Genomic DNA, 23,789 nt, shown 5'->3' on the forward strand with positions numbered 1-23,789 from the left:
GTATTATAGCAAATGGGGTTACATCAGTCTAGCAGCCAGTCACTGGTGGGGTTTCACAGGGCTCCATTTTAGGGCCAGTTATGGTGGTTTTACTCAGGTGGGCGGCTGAGTTCCACCGCAACCACTCTCTCACTCCCTCTCCTCAAAGGGAAATGGGGAGAAAATATCACACAAGGAGCTCAAGGGTTGAGATAAGGATGGGGAGATCGCTCAACAATTATTGTGACAGGGAAAACAGACTCAGCATAGGGAGATAGTAAGATTTATTGCTTATTACTAACAAGCTAGAGAAGTGAGAAACAAAGGAAAAAAAAAACAGAAGTGCCTTCCCTCCGTCCACCCTCTTCCACCTCCTCCCCCCGAGCGGCGCAGGGGAATGGGGGTTATGGTCAGTCTATAGCGCTTCATCTCCACCACTTCTCGGTCACTCTCATCCCCTGTGCTGTGGGGTCCCTCCCACGGGATGCAGTCCTTGCTGAACTGATCCGGCGTGGGCTTCCCACAGGCAGCAGCTCTTCAAGAACTGCTCCAGATATGGGTCCGTACCACGGGGTCCATCCCTCAGGAGCAAACTGCTCCGGCACAGGTCCCCCACAGGCAGCAGCTCCTGCCAGGTCACCTGCTCCTGTGTGGCTCCTCTCCATGGGCTACAGCTCCGGCCTGGAATCTGCTCTGGCGGGGGTCCTCCACAGGCTGCAGCCTCCGCCAGTGCAGGCCCACCTGCTCTACCGTGGTCTCCTCCATGGGCTGCAGCGTGGAACCCTGCTCCACCGTGGTACTCCATGGGCTGCAGGGGGACAGCCTGCTTCACCATGGTCCTCACCACAGGCCGCAGGGGGCTTCTGCTCCAGTGCCTGGAGCACCTCTCCTCGTCCTTCTTCACTGACCTTGGCACCTGCAAGGCTGTTTCTCACTCCTCTCACTCTCCCAGCTGCTGTGTGGCAGCATTTTTTTTTTGTTGTTGTTGTTGTTTTGTTTTTTTCCTCCTTTTCTTAAATATGCTCTGACAGAGATGCAAACAACATTGCTTATTGGCTCGACTCTGGCCAGCAGCAGGGCCCTTACGTAACATGGGGCAGCTTCTAGATTCTTCTCGCAGAAGCCACCCCTATGGCCCCCTGCTACCAAAACCTTACCACGTAAACCCACTACACCAGTTCTCTTTGATGTTTTTAGAAATGATCTGGACAGAAGACTTGAACGCATAGCTGTCGACTCCCTTGAGGTTAGAGATGATCTTGCCAAGATATTGACAATTCAGAGGGCTGGGCAACCACCAACTGCATGAATTTCAACAAGGGTCAAAATATCAAGAGAGCTGGAAACCACAGAGCAATCAGAAAAATATGATTAATTGCCATCATAGAATCGTGGTGGGACAAATCACACAGCTGAAACACCGGAATCAAGGGCTATAAACTTTTCAGAAGAGAGAGGCAGGGAAGGAAGCACGGCGGTGATGACTGAGGTCATCTACCAGGACTCCTGTAAGACCTTTGACATGGTCCCACATGATATCCTGATCTCTAAATGGTATAGACATGGATTTGAAGGGTGGACTATTTTTTAGATAAGGAATTGGCTGGATGGCCACAGCCAGAGAGCTGTGGTGAATGGAGAAGTGGAGACCAGGGTCTGTCTTGCCACTGGTGCTGTTTAATATCATTATTAATGACATAGACAGGGAAATCAAAGGGCACTCTCAGCAAGTCTTCAGATGACACCAAGTTGAGTGGTGCGGTCAATACAACAGAAGGAAGGGATGACATCCAAAGAGACCTGGGACAAGCTAGAAAAGTAGCCCCATGTGAACATAATGAGGTTCAACAAATCCAAGTGCAAGGTGCTGCACCTGGGCACAATCCCAGACATGAGGAGAGACTGGGAGAAGAAGAACTTGAGAGCAGCCCTGCAGAGGATGACTTGGGGTTTCTGGTGAACAAAAAGCTCAACATGAACCAGTAGTATGCACTTGCAGCCCAGAAGGCCAACTGCATCCTGGGCTGCATCAACAGAGGTGAGGCCAGCTGACTGAGAGAGCTGATTGTCCCCCTCTGCTCTGCCCTTGTGAGACCCCACCTGGAGCACTGCATTCAGCTCTGGGGCCCCAGCACATGAAAGACATGGACCTGTTAGAGCAGATCCAGAGGAGGGCCATGAAGATGGCAAGAAGACTGGAGCACATGCAAGAGCTGGGGATGTTCAGCCTACAGAAGAGAAGGCTCTGTGGAGACCTTGTTGTGGCCTTTCAGTACCTAAAGGAGACGTATAAAAAGATGGAATGTGACTTTTTACATGGGCAGATAGTGATAGGACATGGGGAATGGTTCTCAACTCAAAAAGGGGAGATTTAGATTAGATATTAGGAAGAAATTCTTTACTATAAGGGTAGTGAGGCACTGAAGCAGGTCGCCAGGAGAAGTTGTGGATGCTCCATCCCTTTAAGCGTTCAAGTTCAGGTTGGATGGGACCCTGGGCAATCTGATCTAGGGGGTGGCACCCAAGCCCATGGCAGAAGGGTGGAACTAGATGATCATTAAGATCCTTTCCAACCCAAAGCGTTCTGTGATTCTATGAAAACTATTAGCAAATGTCCAAAAGAAGTAACAAAGATGGTGAAAGGTCTAGAGGACAAGAGGAATGAGAAGTGGCTGAAGTCATGTGGTTTGTTCAGCCCAGAGCAGAGCAGGCTGAGGGGAGGCCTCATAGCAGCCTGCAGCTTCCTCTCAAGGGCAGTAGAAGGGCAGGCACTGAGCTCTGCTCTCTGGGGACAGCGACAGGACCTGAGGGAATGGCATGGAGCTGCGATGGGACATTCAGGCTGGGTTTTCAGAAAAGGTTCTTCAACAAGAGAGCGGTCAGGCACTTGGACAGGCTTCCCAGGGCAGTGGTCATGGCCCCAAGCTGCCAGAGTCCAAGAACCATTTGGACAATGCTCTCAGACATAGGGTCTGGCTTTTGCATGGTCCTGTGTGGAGCCAGGAGTTGGATTCCATGATTCTTGATGGTCCAACTTGGAATATTCTGTGATGCAATGTTAACTGTAAAGCACGTACAACCACAAAATAGATACCCAAGATAGGTATTTTCTCTAAGGATGTTATGACCTGATACCAAAGTGGCAAGCCTTCACTCTTCAGCTTATTATGAAGAAAAAGAATCAGAATAATGGACCCAAACTCAAAATTGAGAAAAATGAAAAAGCTGAGCTAATCAGTGGAAAATGCGTGCCAAACGATATGGAATTTAATCCACAAAAGACTTCAGAGATATTCATGATGAAGTAAAGCAGTTCAGAGATCCACTGTATACATCTGTACCTCCGAATAAAATAAGTCCAAAGACTTCAGACCACACACAGGACTCCTGATCACCCATTGCTTAACTGACAGCTTGCTCCTTACCTGTGTTCTGAACCTCACCCACATATAGTTTCTGGGCATGGTTCTGGAGACAGTCCACTGGAGAGGTACCATTCAATAAACAAAAAAAAATTTTAAAAATTATCCCCAAAAAACAATAAAGAAAGCATAATGAAATACAGCAAGTGTACTTTTTAAAATAAATGGAGACATTTCCAGAGCAAACCACAGACATTTTCAGCTATAAGTGATGCCCATCTTAACAGCTTTTTAATAGATATCATCACATACATGCAAAAGCCTGATACAGAGAGGCGGAGAGGTAAGCATCTAGGTAACCTGACTACAGTCTTAGTTGCACAGCAGCATTTCCAAAATGGTGACTTATGTTTAGAACAGGAGAAATCATCTTACAGATCAAAGTACTTATTTGTGTATCTCTTACTTTTTATTCAAGGGTTACATACTACTACCCAAATAATATTTGAGAAATCATACGCTCTTATCCATGCTTCAGCCTTCGGTATCATAACAGCATTTTATAGGTATGTGCTTTTATTTGCAAAACTTTCCTTGGACCATTAATTAGCAAAGGCAAGCACAAGTAATTTAATACTGAACTTGCCAGCACTCTGTCACGCTTGGGCACTACGATAGCAGGTGAGATTGTCCACTTGAAGTTTCTAAGAGCAATATGTAGTCTCTTTGTGAAATGAATTATAACTCGGGCTTTCCATGAACTAATATTCTTTGTTTTTGCTTTGCTTTCCACCTCCAGTTCTTTTTTTTTTATTTTGTCTTTAGGCAACTTAAATATTTAATCAGCATAAACAACAACAATGCCAAATAGTACAATTCTGTTTCTTCAGCTGTCGACTCCTTAACATTTGAATCCATGAAATTAATAGCCTGCAATCAAGGTGAAATAGAAGCATAAATTCACACAAAAAAATCCTCAGCTGATAAACTTCTCAACAGTTCAATATACAGCTCATTATACCTCAATCTTATTTTTATTCTAGTTCATATTAGACTCCTTTAGAGCAAACTTAAATGTATTAATAGTTCCTCCTTTTCTTGCCATAAAAAAATAAATTTATCTAAGGCACATCCATTCTACTTTCCAATCTGTATCTACACATGCAGTACAATGGAGAGGTAACACAACACAAACTTGAAGAAAAGGGAATAGTTGGTGGAAGGTGAGGTTTCAGTTGGAAATTAGAAGACGTTTCTTCTCAATAAGAGTAGTCAGGCATTGGAATGGGTTGCCCAGGGAGGTGGTGGAGTCACCGTCCCTGGAGGTGTTTAAGGAAAGGTTGGACGTGGTGCTTAGGGACATGGTTTAGTGGGTGACATTGGTGGTAGGGGGATGGTTGGACCAAATGACCTTGGAGGTCTTTTCCAACCTTAATGATTCTATGATTCTTTCCTGATTTCATGCCTCTGTAGGGGGTGTGGGCACCCGTGGGTGCAGGCGTGTGTCTGCATTGTTGCTGCATGTGGCAATGTCAGGGCTGCCCCGTGCTGGCCCCATGCTGGCCCCAACAGCCCCACGGCAGGACACGGCTGGGCCCAGCAGGCAAGATGGCGGCGCCTCACCTCAGGGACAGCCTGGGGAAGAAAGGAGGGCACAGCATTGCCCAGCAGCTGGCAGAAAGAAAGGAAGAAAAGGGGAGAAACAGCCCTGCTGGCACCTGCGGGAGAGGACGAGGAGGGCAGGAGGGGCTCCAGGCACCGGAGCAGAGATCCCCCTGCGGCAGGAAGCAGCGCTGGAGCAGGGATTTCCCTCCCTCAGCCCCTGGTAGGCCCCACGCTGGAGCAGGGCACGGTGTGAGGAGGAAGGGGCGGCAGAGAGGGGCTCTCAGGGACTGACCCCAGCCCCGGGCCCACTCAGGGGCAAGAAGTGGAAGGATGGGGGACGGAAGGGTGAGGCTGGGCATGAGAAAAAGGACAGGTTTTAGTTTGTAATAAGGGGTTTTAGTTTGTACCACTTTTTAATTGGCAATAAATTAACTTGCTCCAATTAAAGTCTGTTTTGTTTCTTACAGTAATTGACAAATACTGTCCCTGTCCTTATCTCAGCCCATGAGCTATTCCATCTTATTTTCTCCCCTTGTTCCTGCTGAGGAGGAGCTGTGGTAGAGCAGCTGGGTGGGCCTCTGGGCCCAGGTCAACCCACCACAGTCTTCGAATACTTCAAAAAAAACAATGCATAGTACTCCAATAGTCCAGTAAACTTATTACACAACCTAAAAATGAGCTTTGATTCTTTTTGTGAATCTGTGTAGCAGTGACAGGGATAGGATAACTTAACACACAGAAATAATATAAGCATTCTGTACACAAGAGATCTGGGAAGAAAAATTAAGATATAATTCAGGCTGTGGCCTGAAGCTGTTCCACACACAGATCTCATGTTGATGTTAATCATGAAGTGGCTGGAGGGTGTAATCCTGGAAAAATATGTCTCTTTATAATGGGAAACCATTTTTTCTAGTTGAAAAATAAAACACGAAGAAATCCCTTATAATAGGATGAATTTACACACGATACATACGAACTATAAGCAATTTATTCTGTTTTTACTGAAGACAAACAGTGAAGGAAGTATATATGCACCACAGAAAATATGGCATTAAGACTTCTTCAGTCAAAGAATAAAGGGTTCAATGAGCTTGTTCTCATTTCCTACAGGAATAAAGCTCTGGGAAATTTCAGGCAGAGAAGTGTTGAGACAGAGACTCATCAACAATAGTTTAACTACCAATTATGTTTTATTGTCTAACTTGGTTATCATAGAACACGGGATACAAGGAGATCCATCTATCTATTTTCAAAGACATGTAAAGTTAACAGAAGTACTGGTCGGTCACACTGATAAAAGAAGATAATCACCTATTTTAAAGTGACACCATCTGTTTAGCCAGAACATAATTGCAAAAATAGATAAAAACACATTTTTAAGATTAGTTGACTAATGAAAAAAAAAATCATGGAATGTCGTGGCTTCACCACCATTTTACATTTTTCAACTGAGACATATTATCACTACAAATGGCTGGATGAAATAAAATGTTCCAAGTATAGAATTTGGACTAGACTGGTATTTGTTCACTGTAGCTCTAAAATGCATGCTTTTATGAATGGGCAACTGCAGTGAAGCCTGCCAAATTAGATAAAGCCATCTAAGAAATTCTACTGCATAAAAGCTGCCAGTTGACTTCACTAATTTATTTTCAAGTATTGTATTTAGTCTGTTTTTAGTTCATTTGTCCATACAGAGTAAGTGGCTAACCAGGAATACCTGAATGACATACCAAAGATACCTTTTGAAATGAATCCTTGCTAAACAGTGAGCTGTTATGTGCTATATAATTCATCTGGAATTTCATAGTATACAAATTTTTTACACTGTGTTTAGTATTGCTCCCTTTTAGTGACAACTATTAAGTCTTACATATTTAAAAATTGGAGCTGTTTCAATTGTCTGTGTAACATTTCCTGTTTAACAAACTCTGTGGCGGATTTGGTCCCAGTTCAATAGGAAATCTCATGGTCTTCTCTGGGTTTGCATTTTACTTCCTGGGTACAACAGATTCTACTTTGAGATCTAACATCGTGCCTGGACATCATAAAAAATTTCAAATTGCTCTCAATTTATAGTCACTGCTGCTTGCACTTAGCGTTTTTCAGCAAAGCAATTTGTGTTGTATGATACTTTGAAGTAGTGTCCTTGTAAAGAATCCCATCATATGCAGCAATTTCATCTGTGTAGTCACAATAAAATTTTATACTTGGAAGAATCTGTGCTGGTTCTGTTCACCATCCATGAAGAATTACTCTCAATCTGTTCTAAGGTTAGATCATTTTATCTGCTTGAGCCTGACATATTTTGCTCAAGGGGTGGACAGTACCAGCATCATTTACTCTACGGACTTCTTCATGCAACTCCTTGGCTAATTTTTTGGTTACTTCAGAAACAAACTTCATTTAATAAATATTCTTCAAAATTATGATGATTTTGCAAAGCTGATAGGACATTTCAACAATTGTTTCCACAACATAAGTCTATCAGAATTTACCTCAAAAGATTTCAACCCCAAATGGTTTGTGAAATCACTGACAACTAGAACATACTTTCTTGCTATTTTCTACATTTAAATGTATTGTTACTCAGCTGGAAATCTCAATCACAACACAACTACTCTAGCCTGATAATACAGGACAGGAGAAGAATTTTCATTGATCCATTGACTATTAATATTTTTAACTAAGATATCACCAGATGGTATCCAATGCAGTGTAATTTTATAGTACCCTCCACATAACTTTTGAATACTTTTTCTATCATTAGGGTAGCTTCTCTTTCCTAACCATGCTAGGATATCAGAGCCCTACAAGTGTTCAATGTTGAGTGAGTCTTGTTGAACATGTTCAACAAAGCTCACCAGGAAATGCTTCTCTGGAAGGCAGCTACCGTCTCACAGTTTACTAGGAGGCTACAGTTTTCATTAGAAGTCCCCCAAAGCTTGAGATTTTACCCTTCCAGATTTTTTCTTTGTTTTTAACTCAGTTTGTCAGGTTCTGTGGCCAACTCTCTCCTCCCATCCCCTTTCATGGGAGGACTTAATACACTAATTTAATCAAGGAAATATTTAATCAAAGTAATATATCATTAAAATATTGTCAAGCAACTTCAACTTTCAAGGCTTTTGGGAGCCCTATACATTTCTCAGGTCATGTCAATTAAATTTTACTCTCCAAGCTTTCCATTTATTTATTTGTTTATTCTTTTTGCCTTCTACTAATGTACTAAGTTACTAGATCTTGGGTGATCCCTTACCATATTCAAACTCTTGTTCTATTACAGTGAAATCAAAGAGTCAGACTTAAAAAAAACTATTTAAAATAAAGCTTAGCATTAAGGTAGCTGAAGATAAACTTACTTATTTCATATTGACAATATAAATATCTCTAGTTAACTGCAATAACCACATTTCAACTGAAAGAGTAATTTCAGCTAAGATCCTTCTTCACACATACCTATATAGAAGTCATTCTATGCTATCACAATTATGTTTTCAGGTCAATGTCTGTGTCTGTTTTCTCTATACGAGGACAAAAATATATATATATATATATATATATATATACACATATATACACAGTTTTGGTCTTTCAAGCCTGGAAAGCTACTTCCAAAGCAGCAGGAACCACCACTCTTGAATTGTGCTGGGATGTCCTTCTTCTGACTTTGCCAGATGTCAAACTCTTACAGAGTGAAGGAAAATGCTTGCCATTATATCTCATGCCAACTGAAAAAGGGATATATTCTTTACTTAGCATTTTTGCACTCATGAAGTTAAGAAGTTCTTTGGATTTCTGTTCACAGAACTTACTATTTCATATTTTTCTTTAACATGTAGCTATTTTTTTCTTTCTGTATTAAAAGCAACCTGATAATAGGTACTATTAGGTCAGGAGATTACATGTGGTGAGGAAACATGCATGGAAGGTGCATATATGAACTTGCATGCATAGCTGTACCTAATAAACACAGTACTCCACCACAAGCTATGCTGGAAGTTACAGCACTATGAAGTAAAGAGATTAAGACTCCCAGCTGAGAACAGTACGAATTTATGGTTTGCTATGCAAATCTTGCTGTTTGGAGGCCCCAACGCCATCAGAAAGGATATGAATGGCACTCTTTAATTGTAGTAAAGCAAGGAAGAAAGAGCCCTCACTTTCCTTCCAAATAACATCTTCTCAAGTCACAGAGAACCAAACGAACTTTTGTTGTTACTTAAAATTTTTGGATTGATAACTGCAGCTTTTTACAGCAGAAGGATGGGAGGAAATACCCAGAACCTCCTAATTTCTTTCACCCCAGCCTGGAAGAGAGAGTAGATGAGGAACGAGAAGCTTTAAGAAGAGGACATTCTGCTGTTTTAGAACAGTCGACCCACTACAGCAGTGCAAACCAGAAGTTATTTTTGGATAAAAGAGCCACAGAATGACTTACCGAGTATTACATTCCCATATATTCAGAATTGTCTTCATCTGAGCCCGTTTTAGCTGTAACAGCATATTGCCCGATGCTGCAGCAAACATAACTTGCTTTAGCTTAGCTTTCTGAAATCACATGGATTTACCTCTAAAAGAAATTAAACTGCATATGATAAAGGTATAATAAAACTAAGCAACCATTGCATAATTAAACCTGTGGACAGGTAAGAAAAAAAGTGTTAGCAATGAACAGTAATCACACAAAAGCTACCTCCAGTGGAGCAGGTTTGAGGAGGAAGAAAACTCCCCACCATCAATATTCTCCTCCCCAAAAAACAGAACTGGAATGCTCACAACTTGCCTCAAGAACACCACAGAAGGGTGAGCATAGCACTCAATGTAGTAGATACAGGAAATCCTGTTTAGAGCAGTTTAAACTGAATCATTATTGGGACTTAGCTGTAGTATTACGTGTTAGTATCATTTTATTCATAATAGTGATAATTGTTTGCAGTACCATGATTAGGCTGGTGAGGCACTGATTAGACTCAAATATGAAGTGTTCTTTAGCCTACACATTGCAGAGGGCACAGTACAGCCAAGCATTCTTGTACTAGACTCATTTCTACATAAATGCTAAATTTCTTAATTGCATTAATAATAGTCCTTACAATTTGTCTGTTTTTAAAGCAAAGCGGAAGTGTTCTTTCATGTATGACAAAATTGTATATGCTCTCAACACTTTAATATAGGTACCCATACCCAACTCTTCTTTAAACTATTCTGACAAGCTAAAGTATTTCCTGCACAGGCTAATAATGCCTTATTACTCTTATAAAACTGAATAGGTGCTGCAACACATTTTCTACAAACTGCAATAAGCAGCAAGTCACTAGAAGACAATTTCAGAAACTAGAAAGATACTTTAAATTGAGACTGAATTACCATGAATTAGTAACAGCAGTAATTATTTCATGTCAGTTTGGGAGCACCAGTAGGACATGGAATGGGAAATGTTTTATTGCATCTCGTTTGCTTCCCAAGCTGTCAGTTTTTCATAGTATTTCTGCTACTTATTAGTCAATAATCTCTACCATTCAAAAAGTCACCCAGAAGCCAGCAGGTCAGGCTGATGGCTGGACTTGGTGATCTTGAAAGTTTCTTTCACCTTAAATGATTATCTGATTCCAAGTGATCTACTAACAAAAAGTTCACATAGATCACTTCATCACCAGTTTAATCAGAAGTAATCTTGTTTATTTTGCGGTATTCATCATCTCAGCAGTTCAACAGCATACTGTATGATAAGGCAGCACACACACGGCTACAATAAAACACCACATTAAAAGGTAAATAAAATCTTTTAGGGAAGCAAAGTCGCCATCAATATACTCACAATTTCCTAGGCAAGTTCACCGAATTGGAAAGAAGGGAAGAGGTGAAAGTTCTGTCTGTAAACTAGTGGGTAACAGTTCGCCAGCTGCCCAAATTATTCTCAAGTACTTAGGCACATCTCTGGATAAAAATTATTACGGTTCAGAGGATTTGATGTAGACAGGAACATTTGTCAAACTATAACCAAACTTTTTCAATTTACATTAGCGAAGTTATGAAGCTGAACTATGGCAGCCACTTGCACTAATCTATTAGTTAAAGAAAAAAGCCACAATGCATGACATGCCTGCAAATCTATCTATATCTGTAAGCAGATGTGTATATTCAGGAATGCATTTTAAGCATCATTAATACTGATACAGAAAGATACCGCAGTCATCTTTCATAACCAGAGGTTTCACGGCTGCAGTGTGCTTGAACAACCTTCTTCAGCTCAGAGTGTTCATCTGTCTTGTAGAAATGGTTCAGCATTTTCATTCATCATTTGAATGAGGTGTGGTAAAACTTCTACTTTTTTTTTTTTAAGCTCAACTAGTGTATTTTCATGGACTGTGCTTTCTGAGCCCATTAATAGTAATGATGTTATATGGTTCACGCTAGTCCTTTCCTTGGGCTGCTGCCCACATCTGAGCAAGTAATAAAGAGGGAAAGCCCCTCCTGTATGGAAATGCATGGCTTCACTGGAGCAGGGTGAGTGGAGTGCAGTTAAAAGCTTCAACTAATAGAATCCGCTATTTTTTCCAAAGAAAGAAAGTAAGCAAGCACAGACAGAACAGGGACCTATCAAAGACAGAAATTCTCCCTAGGATTTTCTTTTTTTTTTTTTTTTTTTAATTAAACAGAATGCTGTGCTCATATAAATTCACAGGAACACAGGAGTAAAGACATATTTAGTATGTGCTGTACTGGGTATTATTCTCAGCTGCCTGTTTACTGTATTCTACTAGATAAGTGAGTAAAAGCAAAAGCTTACACCCCTCCCTGTGGCTTAGGAGGCCCTCAGCTGTGCCACATTACCATCATATTCCAAGCTACACTACATCTTTCATCTCCCCAACCGCCATGGATTTTGTGGCATCCAGGATCATGATTATCACTATGCTTGGAAGTACTCTTCAAATTTTATGTTTAGGGAGGGATTATTTGCTTTATTTAGAAATAGCTCAGATTCCTTCCTCTACTCCAAGACCAGAGCTGCTGACATCCATGGGCAGTTTCTCCCCTACTCCATTCAGAGATAAGTTTTCAAAATAAGCTGAGCATTTGGGGCCTGATTAATATCTATCTTCCAGAGTACTCTAAATGTGTCTTTACAATAGTGATGCTGGGAAGCACAGCACAGAAAACATAACTCAGGGGAGATCGAAACAGTACTCTCAATTTAGACTGCTATGACCTAGAGTGACTAACAGTCCTTAAGGCTGTAAACTGGAGTAGTGCTGCATGCCCCCCTTAGCACACTCCACTAAACTATCTACTTCTTGAATGCCTTCACCATCCCAAGACATCATATCATAATGTCATACCAGAGAAAATAACTTTTTCTACAGTGAACCAAACTACAGCATACAGAATAACTACTGATAGCGAAAATAAAAAAAAAAAATCAGGTAAAAGTGACCATCACACTTCTTTGCCCATCTTGATAAGATGGGAAATCAATACATTTAAAGGAAATTTTTGCATGATCAAAACATGCTAAATATAAATTAAGAACCACAGAAACAACCCTCTAGGCACTCTCTATGAAGACTGACAAGGCAATCAAAGAAAAAAAAAATCCAATTTGCCTGCTGCACACAATGAAGCAAACAATGGAAATATTCTGGGTATGCACACCAGATGCTGACACAATCTCTTTCAGAACAAGTTAAGCAAGGGAACAGAGGGACCCTCAAAACCTTAAGGAAAACTCTTAAAAGACAAAGCATAATCGTCTCTCTCAGCACTACACAGAAGAACAGCAAATGATAGACATGCGTGCAAAGGACCAGTTTCCACTTTATCAATGGGAGTATGAAGAAAACAAAAGAAAACTGTCACCACTTTTGTTTTAATTCTATAATTATTCTCATTTTCATCTCTTCACTTACTTTCACACTATGCATATGTCTTTCCTTTGTTTAGAGCACAACATTTTTCAGCTAGATCAGACACTAAAGACTACAAACCAGCAACGCAGCCTGCAGAGACATAGATGACATTAATTAAAAGCCGTGCTTGGCTTAAGAAAGCCCTATTGTCTCAGACACCAAATGAATTAATCCAGACTGTTCTGAAAAGGGATGACATTATGAATAACTTCCACACGTCTTAAATGCAAGATGGTCCTGAAGAGGCTTGAATCCCAAATCTCTCTTCAGAGGTAAAAGAAAAAGTGAGGCCACATTTGTTTTAAGAACAGAATCATTATTTTAAGTCTACAGAATCATAAGAACCCAGTTATTCAAAATTCACAAATTTTAATTGATAGGGCTCTCAGATTGGTCACTACGGTCACTATAAAACTAACATAGAAAGCATCTTTTTCTAAAGTAGTATGTCAATTTAACAGATGTTTTAAAGGACTAAAATGGATGTTTCCAGAGAATGATGAAGGATGCATCAAGGATGCATCAGTGAAAACATTATGCAAAAAGTAAAAGTGAAATACTGCTGCACAACAGGATGTTTAACTTACTTTTGCAAAACTGAACAGACACTAAGAGGATTCTTTTTAGTGAAAAAAAAATTTAGAATGACTCCCAGGCCTTTGATCCAGTCATGGTGGAAACCTGCTCTGGCATGCTTCACAGCCTGACAGAGCAGCACTGTAGAGGAGAGTTAATCAGCAAGATGTATAATGGGAAGAGGTCAGAATCAATAAGGACTTGCTTCTGACACTATAGTGCTGAACACCACAATTCATGCAGCAATTCTTTTAACTAAAAATATCTTCATGATTGCAGGCCAACTCTTATTTTAGTGCCAGTGACAGATTAAGGAAGCGCTCACTACCAAACTTATCATTTATTTATGAGGATTCCAAGTGGTATACAGCAGTGAAGCAATTTCTTTCCCATGGATTTCAGCAGAATGAAAACAATGTTATGACAAAATGCCCATTGGGGCAGAATTAAGATTGAGAAGTCCTTAGTATTTAAAGGTCAGTTAGTCTTAAAAGTCCACATGTTTAGGAAAACCTGCTGTACTAGATAGAAAAAAATGCCCATTTAGCCTCGTGTCCCATCTTTAAGATGGAACAAAAGTGAATGTCTAGGAAATGGTATAAGAAAAGTTAAAAAGTCATATAGTGATACCTTCCTACTAAAGCTTCCCCAGTTCTAAAGATCTGACTCAGGAAAGTTCTGAATCAGAGATGGCGATTTCAGAACTCACAGGCCTTCACAGGTCATTCTTCCATTAATCTGACCAGGGTAAACCACTTGCAGTTAATAAAACTAAAAGAACAGCAGAAGCCCAGCACTCCTGGGCCAAACTGCTGATATCTACATTCCATTGATAACTTCAAGTAGTTAGAAATTTGGAATTAGTAGTTCTGAAGTTAGCTGTGTGGGTTGGAGATGTAAATATGAATCTTTTGAACAAAGGATTCCTATAATAGAACCTCCACTTAAAATCACATTATAAAATGTAAATATGCTTCCCTCATATGTAGATATAGCTGGGTGTTTCATCATACTTCCCAGAACCATTAGTTTCAGTAAACTAACTCATGCTAAAACTTGCTCAGTTTCTAAAGTGCAAACCCACACTAAGAACATTCAATTTCCGTATGATCTGACTTGCTGGTATGGGTATGGCTGATATTCAGCCTGTTGTCTTAGTGTCCTTATGAATGATAAGCACACTACAATACCACAAATGACTGAAGTGTTTGCCTTCTTTATTTTAGAAGTACAGCAGAAGAGGATGCATCATGATTTGACACAATGATTAGACTTTTTAAAAATGGTTTCATATTGAAGGCTAACATTCAAGAATAAAAGCAGGCAGATAATGCAAGAAAACAGGAACCAGTTGTAGTAGCAAGGAGAAGACTGCATGTGGGACTGTTGATCCAAACTAATGGGATCTGGAGGGACACAAAACAGACTTCTTGGAGGGAGAGTCTAACAGCAGATTTGAACTACTTCTCCCTGCCATTTTTTGGCCCTTCAAAGATATGAACTCCAAAATGAGTTGAATCGGGATTTTTAAAAAATCCTGAGAACCAAGAAAAACAACAAATTAACGTCTATGTTGTTAGCCCCTGAAAGCTTGTGTGAGGAAAGGAGGTTGCTGAAGTTAAGATGAAGGCACAAATAAGAGCACCGCTTCTAGCTAAAACCACAGCTTAGATTACATAACCAAGGAAGAGCACAAAACCAAGTGAAATATGATGCATCTATACAGCCTGTTCCCAGCCCCATCCCTACCCCCAAAATAATGGAACACCACCAATCCAAACCGACTTATCCAAAATCCCTATTACTTCAGAAAGACTATTAGCGTGCTAGCGGCTTCTAAACAAGTAATGGTTAAATAAAATATGGTGGGAAGAGTTTGGCAGAGAAGTTGGAGAACTCCTAAAACGAGTTGCCTCATTTTATAATTCCCTGCATCATTTCCCCAACTCATTTCCTCCTATTTGCACAATGCTGTTAAGCACGGTATGTTCATTTACCTAGTAAACCAGCTCACGTCCCCCTTCCTCATCTCTGCAGAAAGAACTTCCCCTTTCCCTTCGTCCTGTACACAGCAACTGAAATTCGGTACAGCTTCACAACAAATACTTTTCTTCGCTTTTATCAAAACAAAAATGGGGATGTTTTGATATTCCGAAAGGGGCAAAAGACTCTTAGTATTCTTCATGCCACAAAAAATCAGCCAACATTCATTCAGTTAATGCCTGGATCACCTATTTTCAGTCTCCCCTCAGCTAAATCTTTCTTGCTAATCCCCCCAGATCAATATAGCTATGTCTAACATAAAAACTGTTACCAAACTGCATGCAGGTAATTACAGAGATCAGTTTCTATCTTTTTGCCAATAACAGCAGATTGTATTGCCCTGTGCTTTAATTCCGCACTTGTTTCAGAGGCTTGGGTTTTGCTGAAGTTGATATACTTGAAGGGCATGAGATATCTGGTAACATTAACTAAATTCATAACGCTCAGAATAAAAAGCAAAATAAAATAAACTGTAATAAACAGTAACTTTTCATGTTCTAAATGATACAAACCAACAAGATGACAATTTTTCATTTTCAGGTCTCAGATAACTTTAACCTTGTAGTATGAGGGGGGTAGACAAGGCAATCTCCAGAGCTCCCAGCTGTCTGGTGACTGCTAATTAGCTACACAGCAATCATTATGCTGAACATTTCATCACAGCAGCATTCCATTTTTTTCTCTCAACCTACCTAATGCTACATTTAATATCTTTCTCTTACAGCACCATTTTCTTGCATTTTACTTCCCACTTTGAAGCGTTTGATACAGCTTTAGACTCCCTCCAAATTTTATGAAGCACCATTAGATTTATCAAGAACACATCACAGCAAACTGAAATCCACCCTTAACGAAGGAAAGAAAGCAAAAACACCTTCCTGGCATCCACTTACTTCCACCTCCTCCCCCCCTGCCCAAAGTAGTGCAGGAGAATGGGGGCTGCGGTCAGTCCCCAACACTTCATCTCTGCCACTCCGTCACGGTCACTCTGTGCCCCTGCTCCAGTGTGGAGAGGACCATGGTGGAGCTCAGCTGCCCAGCAAGGTAAAACCACCACACCCAGACCAGTGGAAGGCATCCCTGACCAGGGCAGGGAGGTTGGAACTAGGTGATCTTTAAGGTCTCTTCCAGCCCAAATCGTTCTACAATAAATGTAAAAATATATTATCAACAATTCACTCACATACCATACAACCTTCCCCCGGTGCTGACCGACTTACTAAGAAGTCAAGGATATTGTTTCTACTGTGCCATAAATGTAGAGTACTCAAGAAATAAGAATGGAAGCAACACTTGGTAGCTTTATTATTTCAGACACCTAAGCCCAAGATGGGAGTTAAAGAGCTGAGCATGAAGTCTTAAGAAACATTTTTATCGTCATCACACTTTAAAAAGAAAAATGTTAAAACCAAAGAAGGAAGGAAGTTAAATGTTTTGTGAGCTTTTACTAAGTGCTTTGTTACTTACTGAGTGCTACCGAGCGCTTCATTACTGGTGTAGATTTAGAACCGTGGAGTCAGTTTGGGAATTCAGAGGAAGAACTGATTAGAAACAATTAGGATGAAATGACTGCTAACTGGAGAAGAAGGTATTAAGGTTGACACCTTCAAGGCTGCCTAAGGAAGCCACATTTCTTGCCTTTTTAATAGTTTTGCAAGTATTAGGTCCCTAAAAGATTAGTCTATCAGTTTATCTCCCACAGAATTAGGATATTATTTCCTCTCAAATATCTGTCCAAGGGAATGTAATGGGGTCTGAAGAACTCATGAGACAGAATCATAGAATATCCCGAGTTAGAAGGGACCCATAAGGATCATCAAGTCCAACTCCTGGCACCGCACAGGTCTGCCCAAAATTTTAGACCATGTGACTACGTGCACAGTCCAATCGCTTCTTAAATTCAGACAGGCTTGGTGCAGTGACTACTTCACTGGGGAGACTGTTCCAGTGTGCGACAACCCTCTTGGTGAAGAACCTCTTCCTGATGTCCACCCTAAACCTCCTCTGCCTCAGCTTGACACCATTCCCAAGGGTCCTATCACTGGTGATTAAGGAGAATAGGTCACCTGCCCCTCCACTCCCCCTAGCGAGGAGGTTGTAGACTGCGATGAGGTCTCCTCTCAGCCTCCTCTTCTCCAGGCTGAACAGGCCAAGTGACCTCAGCCAGTCCTCATACGAGTTCCCCTCTAGGCCCTTCACCATCTTTGTCGCTCTCCTCTGGACACTCTCCAACAGTTTTACATCCTTTTTGTACTGTGGTGCCCAGAACTGCACACAGTACTCGAGGTGAGGCTGCACCAGCACAGAGCAGAGCGGGACAATCACTTCCCTTGACCGACTAGCGATGCCGTGCTTGATGCATCCCAAGATACGGTAGGTCCTCCTGGCTGCCAGGGCACACTGCTGGCTCATATTCAACTTGCTGTCAACCACAACCCCCAGATCCCTCTCTGCAGGACTGCTCTCCAGCATCTCATTGCCCAATCTGTACATATAGCCAGGGCTGCCCCGTCCCAGGTGCAGGACCCGGCACTTGCTCTTGTTAAACTTCACGCAGTTGGTGATCGCCCAGCTCTCCAATCTGTCCAGATCTCCCTGCAAGGCCTGTCCACCCTCAGCAGAATCCACAACTCCTCCAAGTTTGGTGTCGCTGGCAAATTTGCTCAAAACACCTTCTAGTCCTACATCCAAATCGTTTATAAAAACATTGAAGAGGACTGGCCCTAAATGGAGCCTTAGGGGACCCCACTAGTGACCATCTGCCAGCCTAACATGGCCCCATTTACCACAACCTTTGAGCCCTGCCCGTCAGCCAATTGCTCACCCATCGTATGATGTTTTTGTTTAGCTGTATGCTGGACATTTTGTCCAGTAGGATCCTATGGGAAACCGTGTCAAAAGCTTTGCTGAAGTCCAAAAAGATCACATCAGCTGGTTTCCCTTGATCACCTAGATGGGTGATCTTATCATAAAAGGAAATCAAAGTTGTTAGGCAGGACCTACCCCTCATGAACCCATGTTGGCTGGGACCAATGACCGCATTGTCCCCCAGGTGCGCTTCAATAACTTCAAGGATCATCCTCTCCATAATTTTACCAGGCTCTGACGTGAGACTGACAGGCCTGTAATTGCTAGAGTCTTCTTTCTTACCCTTCTTGAAAATCGGTACAACATTTGCCAGCTTCCAGTCTATTGGGACCTCTCCAGATTCCCAAGATCGTTGAAAAATAATTGACAGAGGTCCCACGATGACGTCAGCCAGTTCTCTAAGCACCCTGGGATGAATCCCATCTGGACCCATGGACTTGTATGGATCCAGATGGAGCAGCAAATCCCGCACACGTTCAGGGTTGGTTGGGATTTTGTCCTTCCCACCATCATGGTCCTCCAGCTCAGGGTACCCTGGGTCCTGAAGCCCATCATCAGTGTTAAAGACGGAGGCGAAGAAGGCATTAAACATCTCTGCTTTGCTTACGTCTTTGTCTGTGAGGAGACCTTCCCCATCAAGTAGCAGACCTATGTTTTCTTTGGTCCTCCTTTTTCCGGTGACATATTTAAAAAAAAAACTTTTTTATTGTCTCCCACAGACTTGGCCAGCTTCAACTCTAGTTGGGCTTTGGCCACACGAACTTTCTCCCTACAAACACAAACAGCATCCCCGTATTCCTTCCACGTTGCCTGACCCTCTTTCCAGCAGCCGTACGTTTTCTTTTTTCGCCTAAGCTCCAGTAGAAGATCCCTGGTCAGCCAGGCTGGCCTTCTGCCCCGCCTGCCTGATTTCTGATATTTTGGAATCACCTGATCTTGTGCTTTTAGGAGGCAGTGCTTAAAGATGGACCAGCACTGACTGATGGACGCCAATGCCTTCAAAAGCAGTTTCCCAGGGGACCTTGCTGACTAGTTCCCTGAGCAGCCTGAAGTCTGCTTTCCCCATATCCAGGGATGAAGTTTTGGTGGCAGTTTTCCTCCTGTCGCCATAAATTTTAAACTCAACCACTTCATAGTCACTATGGCCAAGATGGCCGCCAATTGCCATGTCCCCCACAAGACCCCCTCTGTTCTCCAGCAACAGATCTAGGAGGGCACCTTCCCTAGTTGGCTCTCTTAGCACCTTCACCAAGAAGTTATCATCGAGGTGCTTTAGGAACCTCCCGGACGTGCTCGTGTCGTCCATGTGGTAATCCCAGTTGATGTCTGGCAAGTTGAAGTCCCCCATTAGGACAAGGGGAGTTGATCTCGAGGCATCTCTTAGTTCCGCAAAGAATAATTCATCAGTATCGTTGTCCTGGCCAGGTGGTCTGTAATAGACTCCCACAACGACATCCCCTTCATTTGTTTGTCCCTTAATCCTTACCCAGAGGCTCTCAACTTTGCCGTCACCAACTTGAAGTTCCACACAGTTCAGCCTCTCCTTCACGTACATCACCACCCCCCCACCTCGCCTGCCCTGCTTGTCCCTCCTGAGGAGCCTGTAACCATCTATTGCAACACACCAGCCACAGGACTCACCCCACCAGGTTTCGCTTATGCCAATGATGTCGTAGCTGTGGGACTGGGCCAAGACTTCTAGCTCATCCATTTTATTCCTCATACTGTGTGCATTTGTGTAGAAACACTTCAAATGCGCCTCCCTACACGCAGCACCTTGTGGAGCCGACCAAAGGACCTCACTAGCCCACAGTCCCTCTGATTCTAGTGCACCATCCCTTAGCTGATCACTGGCATGCCTGGTTTTATCCCCTTCCCCCTTCGACTGTAGTTTAAAGCCCTATCAACTCCTGAGCAAAAATCCTTACCCCTCTCTGAGAGAGGCGCATCCCATCTGGTGCCAGCAGCCCCCATGTCGTGTAGACCTTCCCATGATCAACAAACCCAAAGTCCAGCCAGTTGCACCAGTCTCAAAGCCACGTATTGATAAGACAAGTCTGCTTGTCACCATCGATCCCCCCTATCAGAAGGGCAGAGGCGAACACAACCTGTGTCCCTGATCCTTTAACCATCCGCCCCAAAGCCCTAAAGTCCCTTTTGATCGCTCTCAGACTTCTCCTTGCTACTTCGTCATTACCAGCCTGAAAAACCAGTAGTGGGTAGTAGTTGGTGGGCTGTACCAGGCGAGTGCCTTTCTTGGCAATGTCTCTCACCCGAGCCCCAGGGAGGCAGCAGACTTCCCTGTGGGTTGGGTCTGGATGGCATATTGGTCCCTCTGTCCCTTTCAGAAGGGAGTCCCCCATGACGATAACCCTTCTTTCTTGACAGAAGATGTAGTGATGTGGGGGGTAGATTGCCTTGCCTTAGGCACCCTTTCCAACTGGAATGGGCTTTTGTCTACATTGTTGTTTTGACTGTCGTGTTCTAGAGCCTTATATCTGCTATATAAGGGTAGCTGGGAAGGTGAGGTGGGCGGGGAGAGGGCTCGCCTACCACCCCCAACAGGAACCTGCCTCCATACCCCCCCCTTGGCCTAGGTCTCCTCCTACTGCCTGGCGGGACGAGGGAGCTTTTGTCTCCTGCATAGCAGGAGACACTTGTGCTGTGGCAGGCTCGTGAGTCTGTCTCAGAGAGGGTAGAGTACACCTCCACCAGTCAGTTTCCCTCTCTGACTCCCTGATGCTCCTGAGCCTGCTGACCTCCTCCCAAAGCTCTGCTACCTGGCTGAGCAGCTCTTCAATCTGGGCACACCTCCCACAGGCATACCCCTCGCTGCTGCTGTTGGATACCGACAGAAGACTCGGGCACACCCTGCAGCCCAAGACCTGGACAGCAGTGTGTTTCCCCGAGCCCTCCGTCTGAGTAGCCACATCGGTGATCTTCTGTGGCTGAAGATCCCTAGCACAGATTGTCAAAGAGCTGGCTCATAAACAAGAAATCATCCAGTCTCCACGATGGGGAGGCTGGAATGAGTGAAGAACCTTAGTAATTCCCCCCAGCATATGCTTTATTAGCTTGTCACAAAAAAAAAAAAAAAAAAAAACAAGTAGTGATAAAAATTCTGCAAGTGTAAGGTGCAGAGCAACTATCATAGTCACTGTTAATTGGAAGCAGATCAAACTACAGAAGAAAAACAAGTCCAGACTTGCTAAGAGTAGAAGTAGTAAAAGAGATGAACTGAGAGGGAAGAAACAGAGTTGTATCATTGAGCAAGGGAAGAAACTAGGAGGAATGGTCTTTTTCCTGGCTTTAAAATTGTCTGATATCTACTAAAATTAGTAGTAGACCTTTTTTTCACGGGGGGGGGGGGGGGGGGGGGGGGGGGGGGTGCGGCACAGGGGCAGGGGCATGTAATGCAGAAACATGTTTCTGCACAAAAAATCCAGCTGCTTTATTAGGACAGTGATGAAGGACATCACATCAGTTTTCCAGTATTTTAACTCATCGAGAGAGTAGTTTTAAAACAGGTGCATCCATTTGAGCTACCACAATTTGTAATGACAGTTTGTGGCTCCAAGCTCAGACTTGGAAATTGAAGACCTGGAAAGAGCAGAAGACAGACCATTTTAGCTGTCTGAAGAGCCACCACAGAAGAATGGAACATAGAAGTATGCACTTACTACACTCCTAGTTTCCACTATGCATAAGTAGACTACTCAATTGGCTAGTACTTCAAAGTGTCACCTTGAACTTGTTTGCTTTTTCATTTCAAGATACACATACTAAGAAACTACAGGAAAGTTTTACTACTGACATTGGAAATAAACAGACACAGCTACCTTGGAAAAAAAAACACCCCTTAAACACTTATCAAAAGTTATTGGGGGGGGGGGGGGGGTAGATTGGCCAGAACTGGATGCTTTTGAAAATCCCTAAGTGTTGAAGTGTTGTTTGTATTGTTCTTTTGCTTCTTTGTTTTTAACAGAAGTGTCCTTTATTCTCTATGCCTCTATGTTATAGGTTTAGGAATAGAATTCTATTGGTTTACATGAACAAAAGAGACAATATCAAGTGTATCTATGAATGCTTTGTATGTCTTATGAAGTGCCCATATTGCACCATGCCATTATGGATTTTTTTTTTTTGATACACATCATAACTAGACTTCTTTGAGAAATGGATAGTCTTGGTCTCACTTCAAAGTGCAGCCAGATGCTTGGCTTATCAATGTTCAAGTAACTTTTTTTTTTTTATTGTGGGGGATCTGTACCAAAGGCAGAACAAATGTCAAAGCTGTAATGAGTCCAAACTATAGTTCCCAGTAGTAAGTCACAAAATCAACTCTTGGGAACAGCTACACTTCTGTACTGAGTCACTAGCTATCCAATAAAAGAGATCTGTTTCTTGTTCAAGGAGTTGACAAGACAGTAAATCAAAAGTTTGCTTTTTCATAAGGATTAAAATAACCTTGTAAGAGAAAGGGAGGTGAAGTAGAAAATATCCATTTGGAGGGCGAGGGAGAAGATATAGTTTTGGAGGTATTCATTAAATAATAAATAAAAATAACACAGCCTCAAGAAAATCCAGTGATATTGCTGGAAGGTTTGGAAGATAAAATGCTAGTTTTAAGTTCTGAAGCACTGATCTCCACAGACATGATTTGAAACCAGACAGGTTTGTCTTGCTCTATAGTCATATTTATAAATATTCAACCCTTCCTTTTCTACTAGTCTCATGATGAATGAAGGTGTTACTCTATCCTAGGTTGTACAACTTTTACCTTTTTCTCTCCCTGTCTTATGAGTCAATTTATTTTCAGCCTGACATTTGATTTTGGTTATAAGGTTTGTTTGTTTTTTCCCCACTTTCAAATATGCACTCCTCATTTCCAGTAAATAGATCAGTTTAAATCAAAAAGCAAAGCATGTCTTGTTTAAGGGTTAAGAGTATGGGTACAAAATAATTATCATAAAAATGTTTTTCACAAAAATGTTTTTAAGCTAAAAATAAATACATATTTACCATGCACACACACTCAGTGTTGACAAATATTTTTTAATAATATGGTTTTAAAAGTTTGGTTTCTCACTCAGTTTAACATGAAAAAAATAAGCAGATGGCAACACAGTATGTGCCTTTTGGATATTATGATAAGATATCCATTGCTGAAATGTAAAAATTACCTTGTGGCTACTTCATCAGTATAGTAAGATATGCTGTTTGAAATGCAGAAGCAAACATTTAGAATTATGAATTCACTCAGCATGCAGAGGAGTTTTCAAAGCAAAGTGAAGTTCAAGTTCAGAACAGACTTTTTATTTGAACAATTTTTGTAATATCACAGTTAAAAGATCCCCTTAAAGCAGCTATTAGTTAAGCCTCCTGCCTTCTTTTAATACACCAATAATAAATATTATAGCTACAATAAAATACACAATAC

The 23,789-nt window shown here is 42.0% G+C and overlaps 1 protein-coding gene across 3 annotated transcripts; it reads right to left on the bottom strand.

The window, feature by feature from the left end:
* On the bottom strand, positions 1-21,657 carry LOC308189763 (uncharacterized protein). 3 transcript variants are annotated; one of them, XM_080580239.1, is made up of 3 exons: positions 16,949-21,657; positions 9,391-9,466; positions 1-8,680 (listed from the first exon to the last, which is right to left on the bottom strand). In XM_080580239.1, exon 1 carries the CDS (start codon positions 20,070-20,072, stop codon positions 19,308-19,310), a length of 765 nt encoding a protein of 254 aa, XP_080436365.1. In that variant the 5' UTR covers positions 20,073-21,657; the 3' UTR covers positions 1-8,680; positions 9,391-9,466; positions 16,949-19,307. The 3 variants fall into 3 exon arrangements, with proteins under 3 accessions (XP_080436365.1, XP_080436364.1, XP_080436366.1); XM_080580238.1 differs by having other exon boundaries at positions 9,391-21,657; XM_080580240.1 differs by lacking the exon at positions 1-8,680 and having other exon boundaries at positions 9,451-9,466; positions 10,771-21,657.
* Positions 21,658-23,789: the final 2,132 nt, after the last annotated feature.

Source organism: Anser brachyrhynchus, assembly GCF_964034855.1.
Source record: "Anser brachyrhynchus genome assembly, chromosome: 2".
NCBI lineage: Eukaryota > Metazoa > Chordata > Aves > Anseriformes > Anatidae > Anser > Anser brachyrhynchus.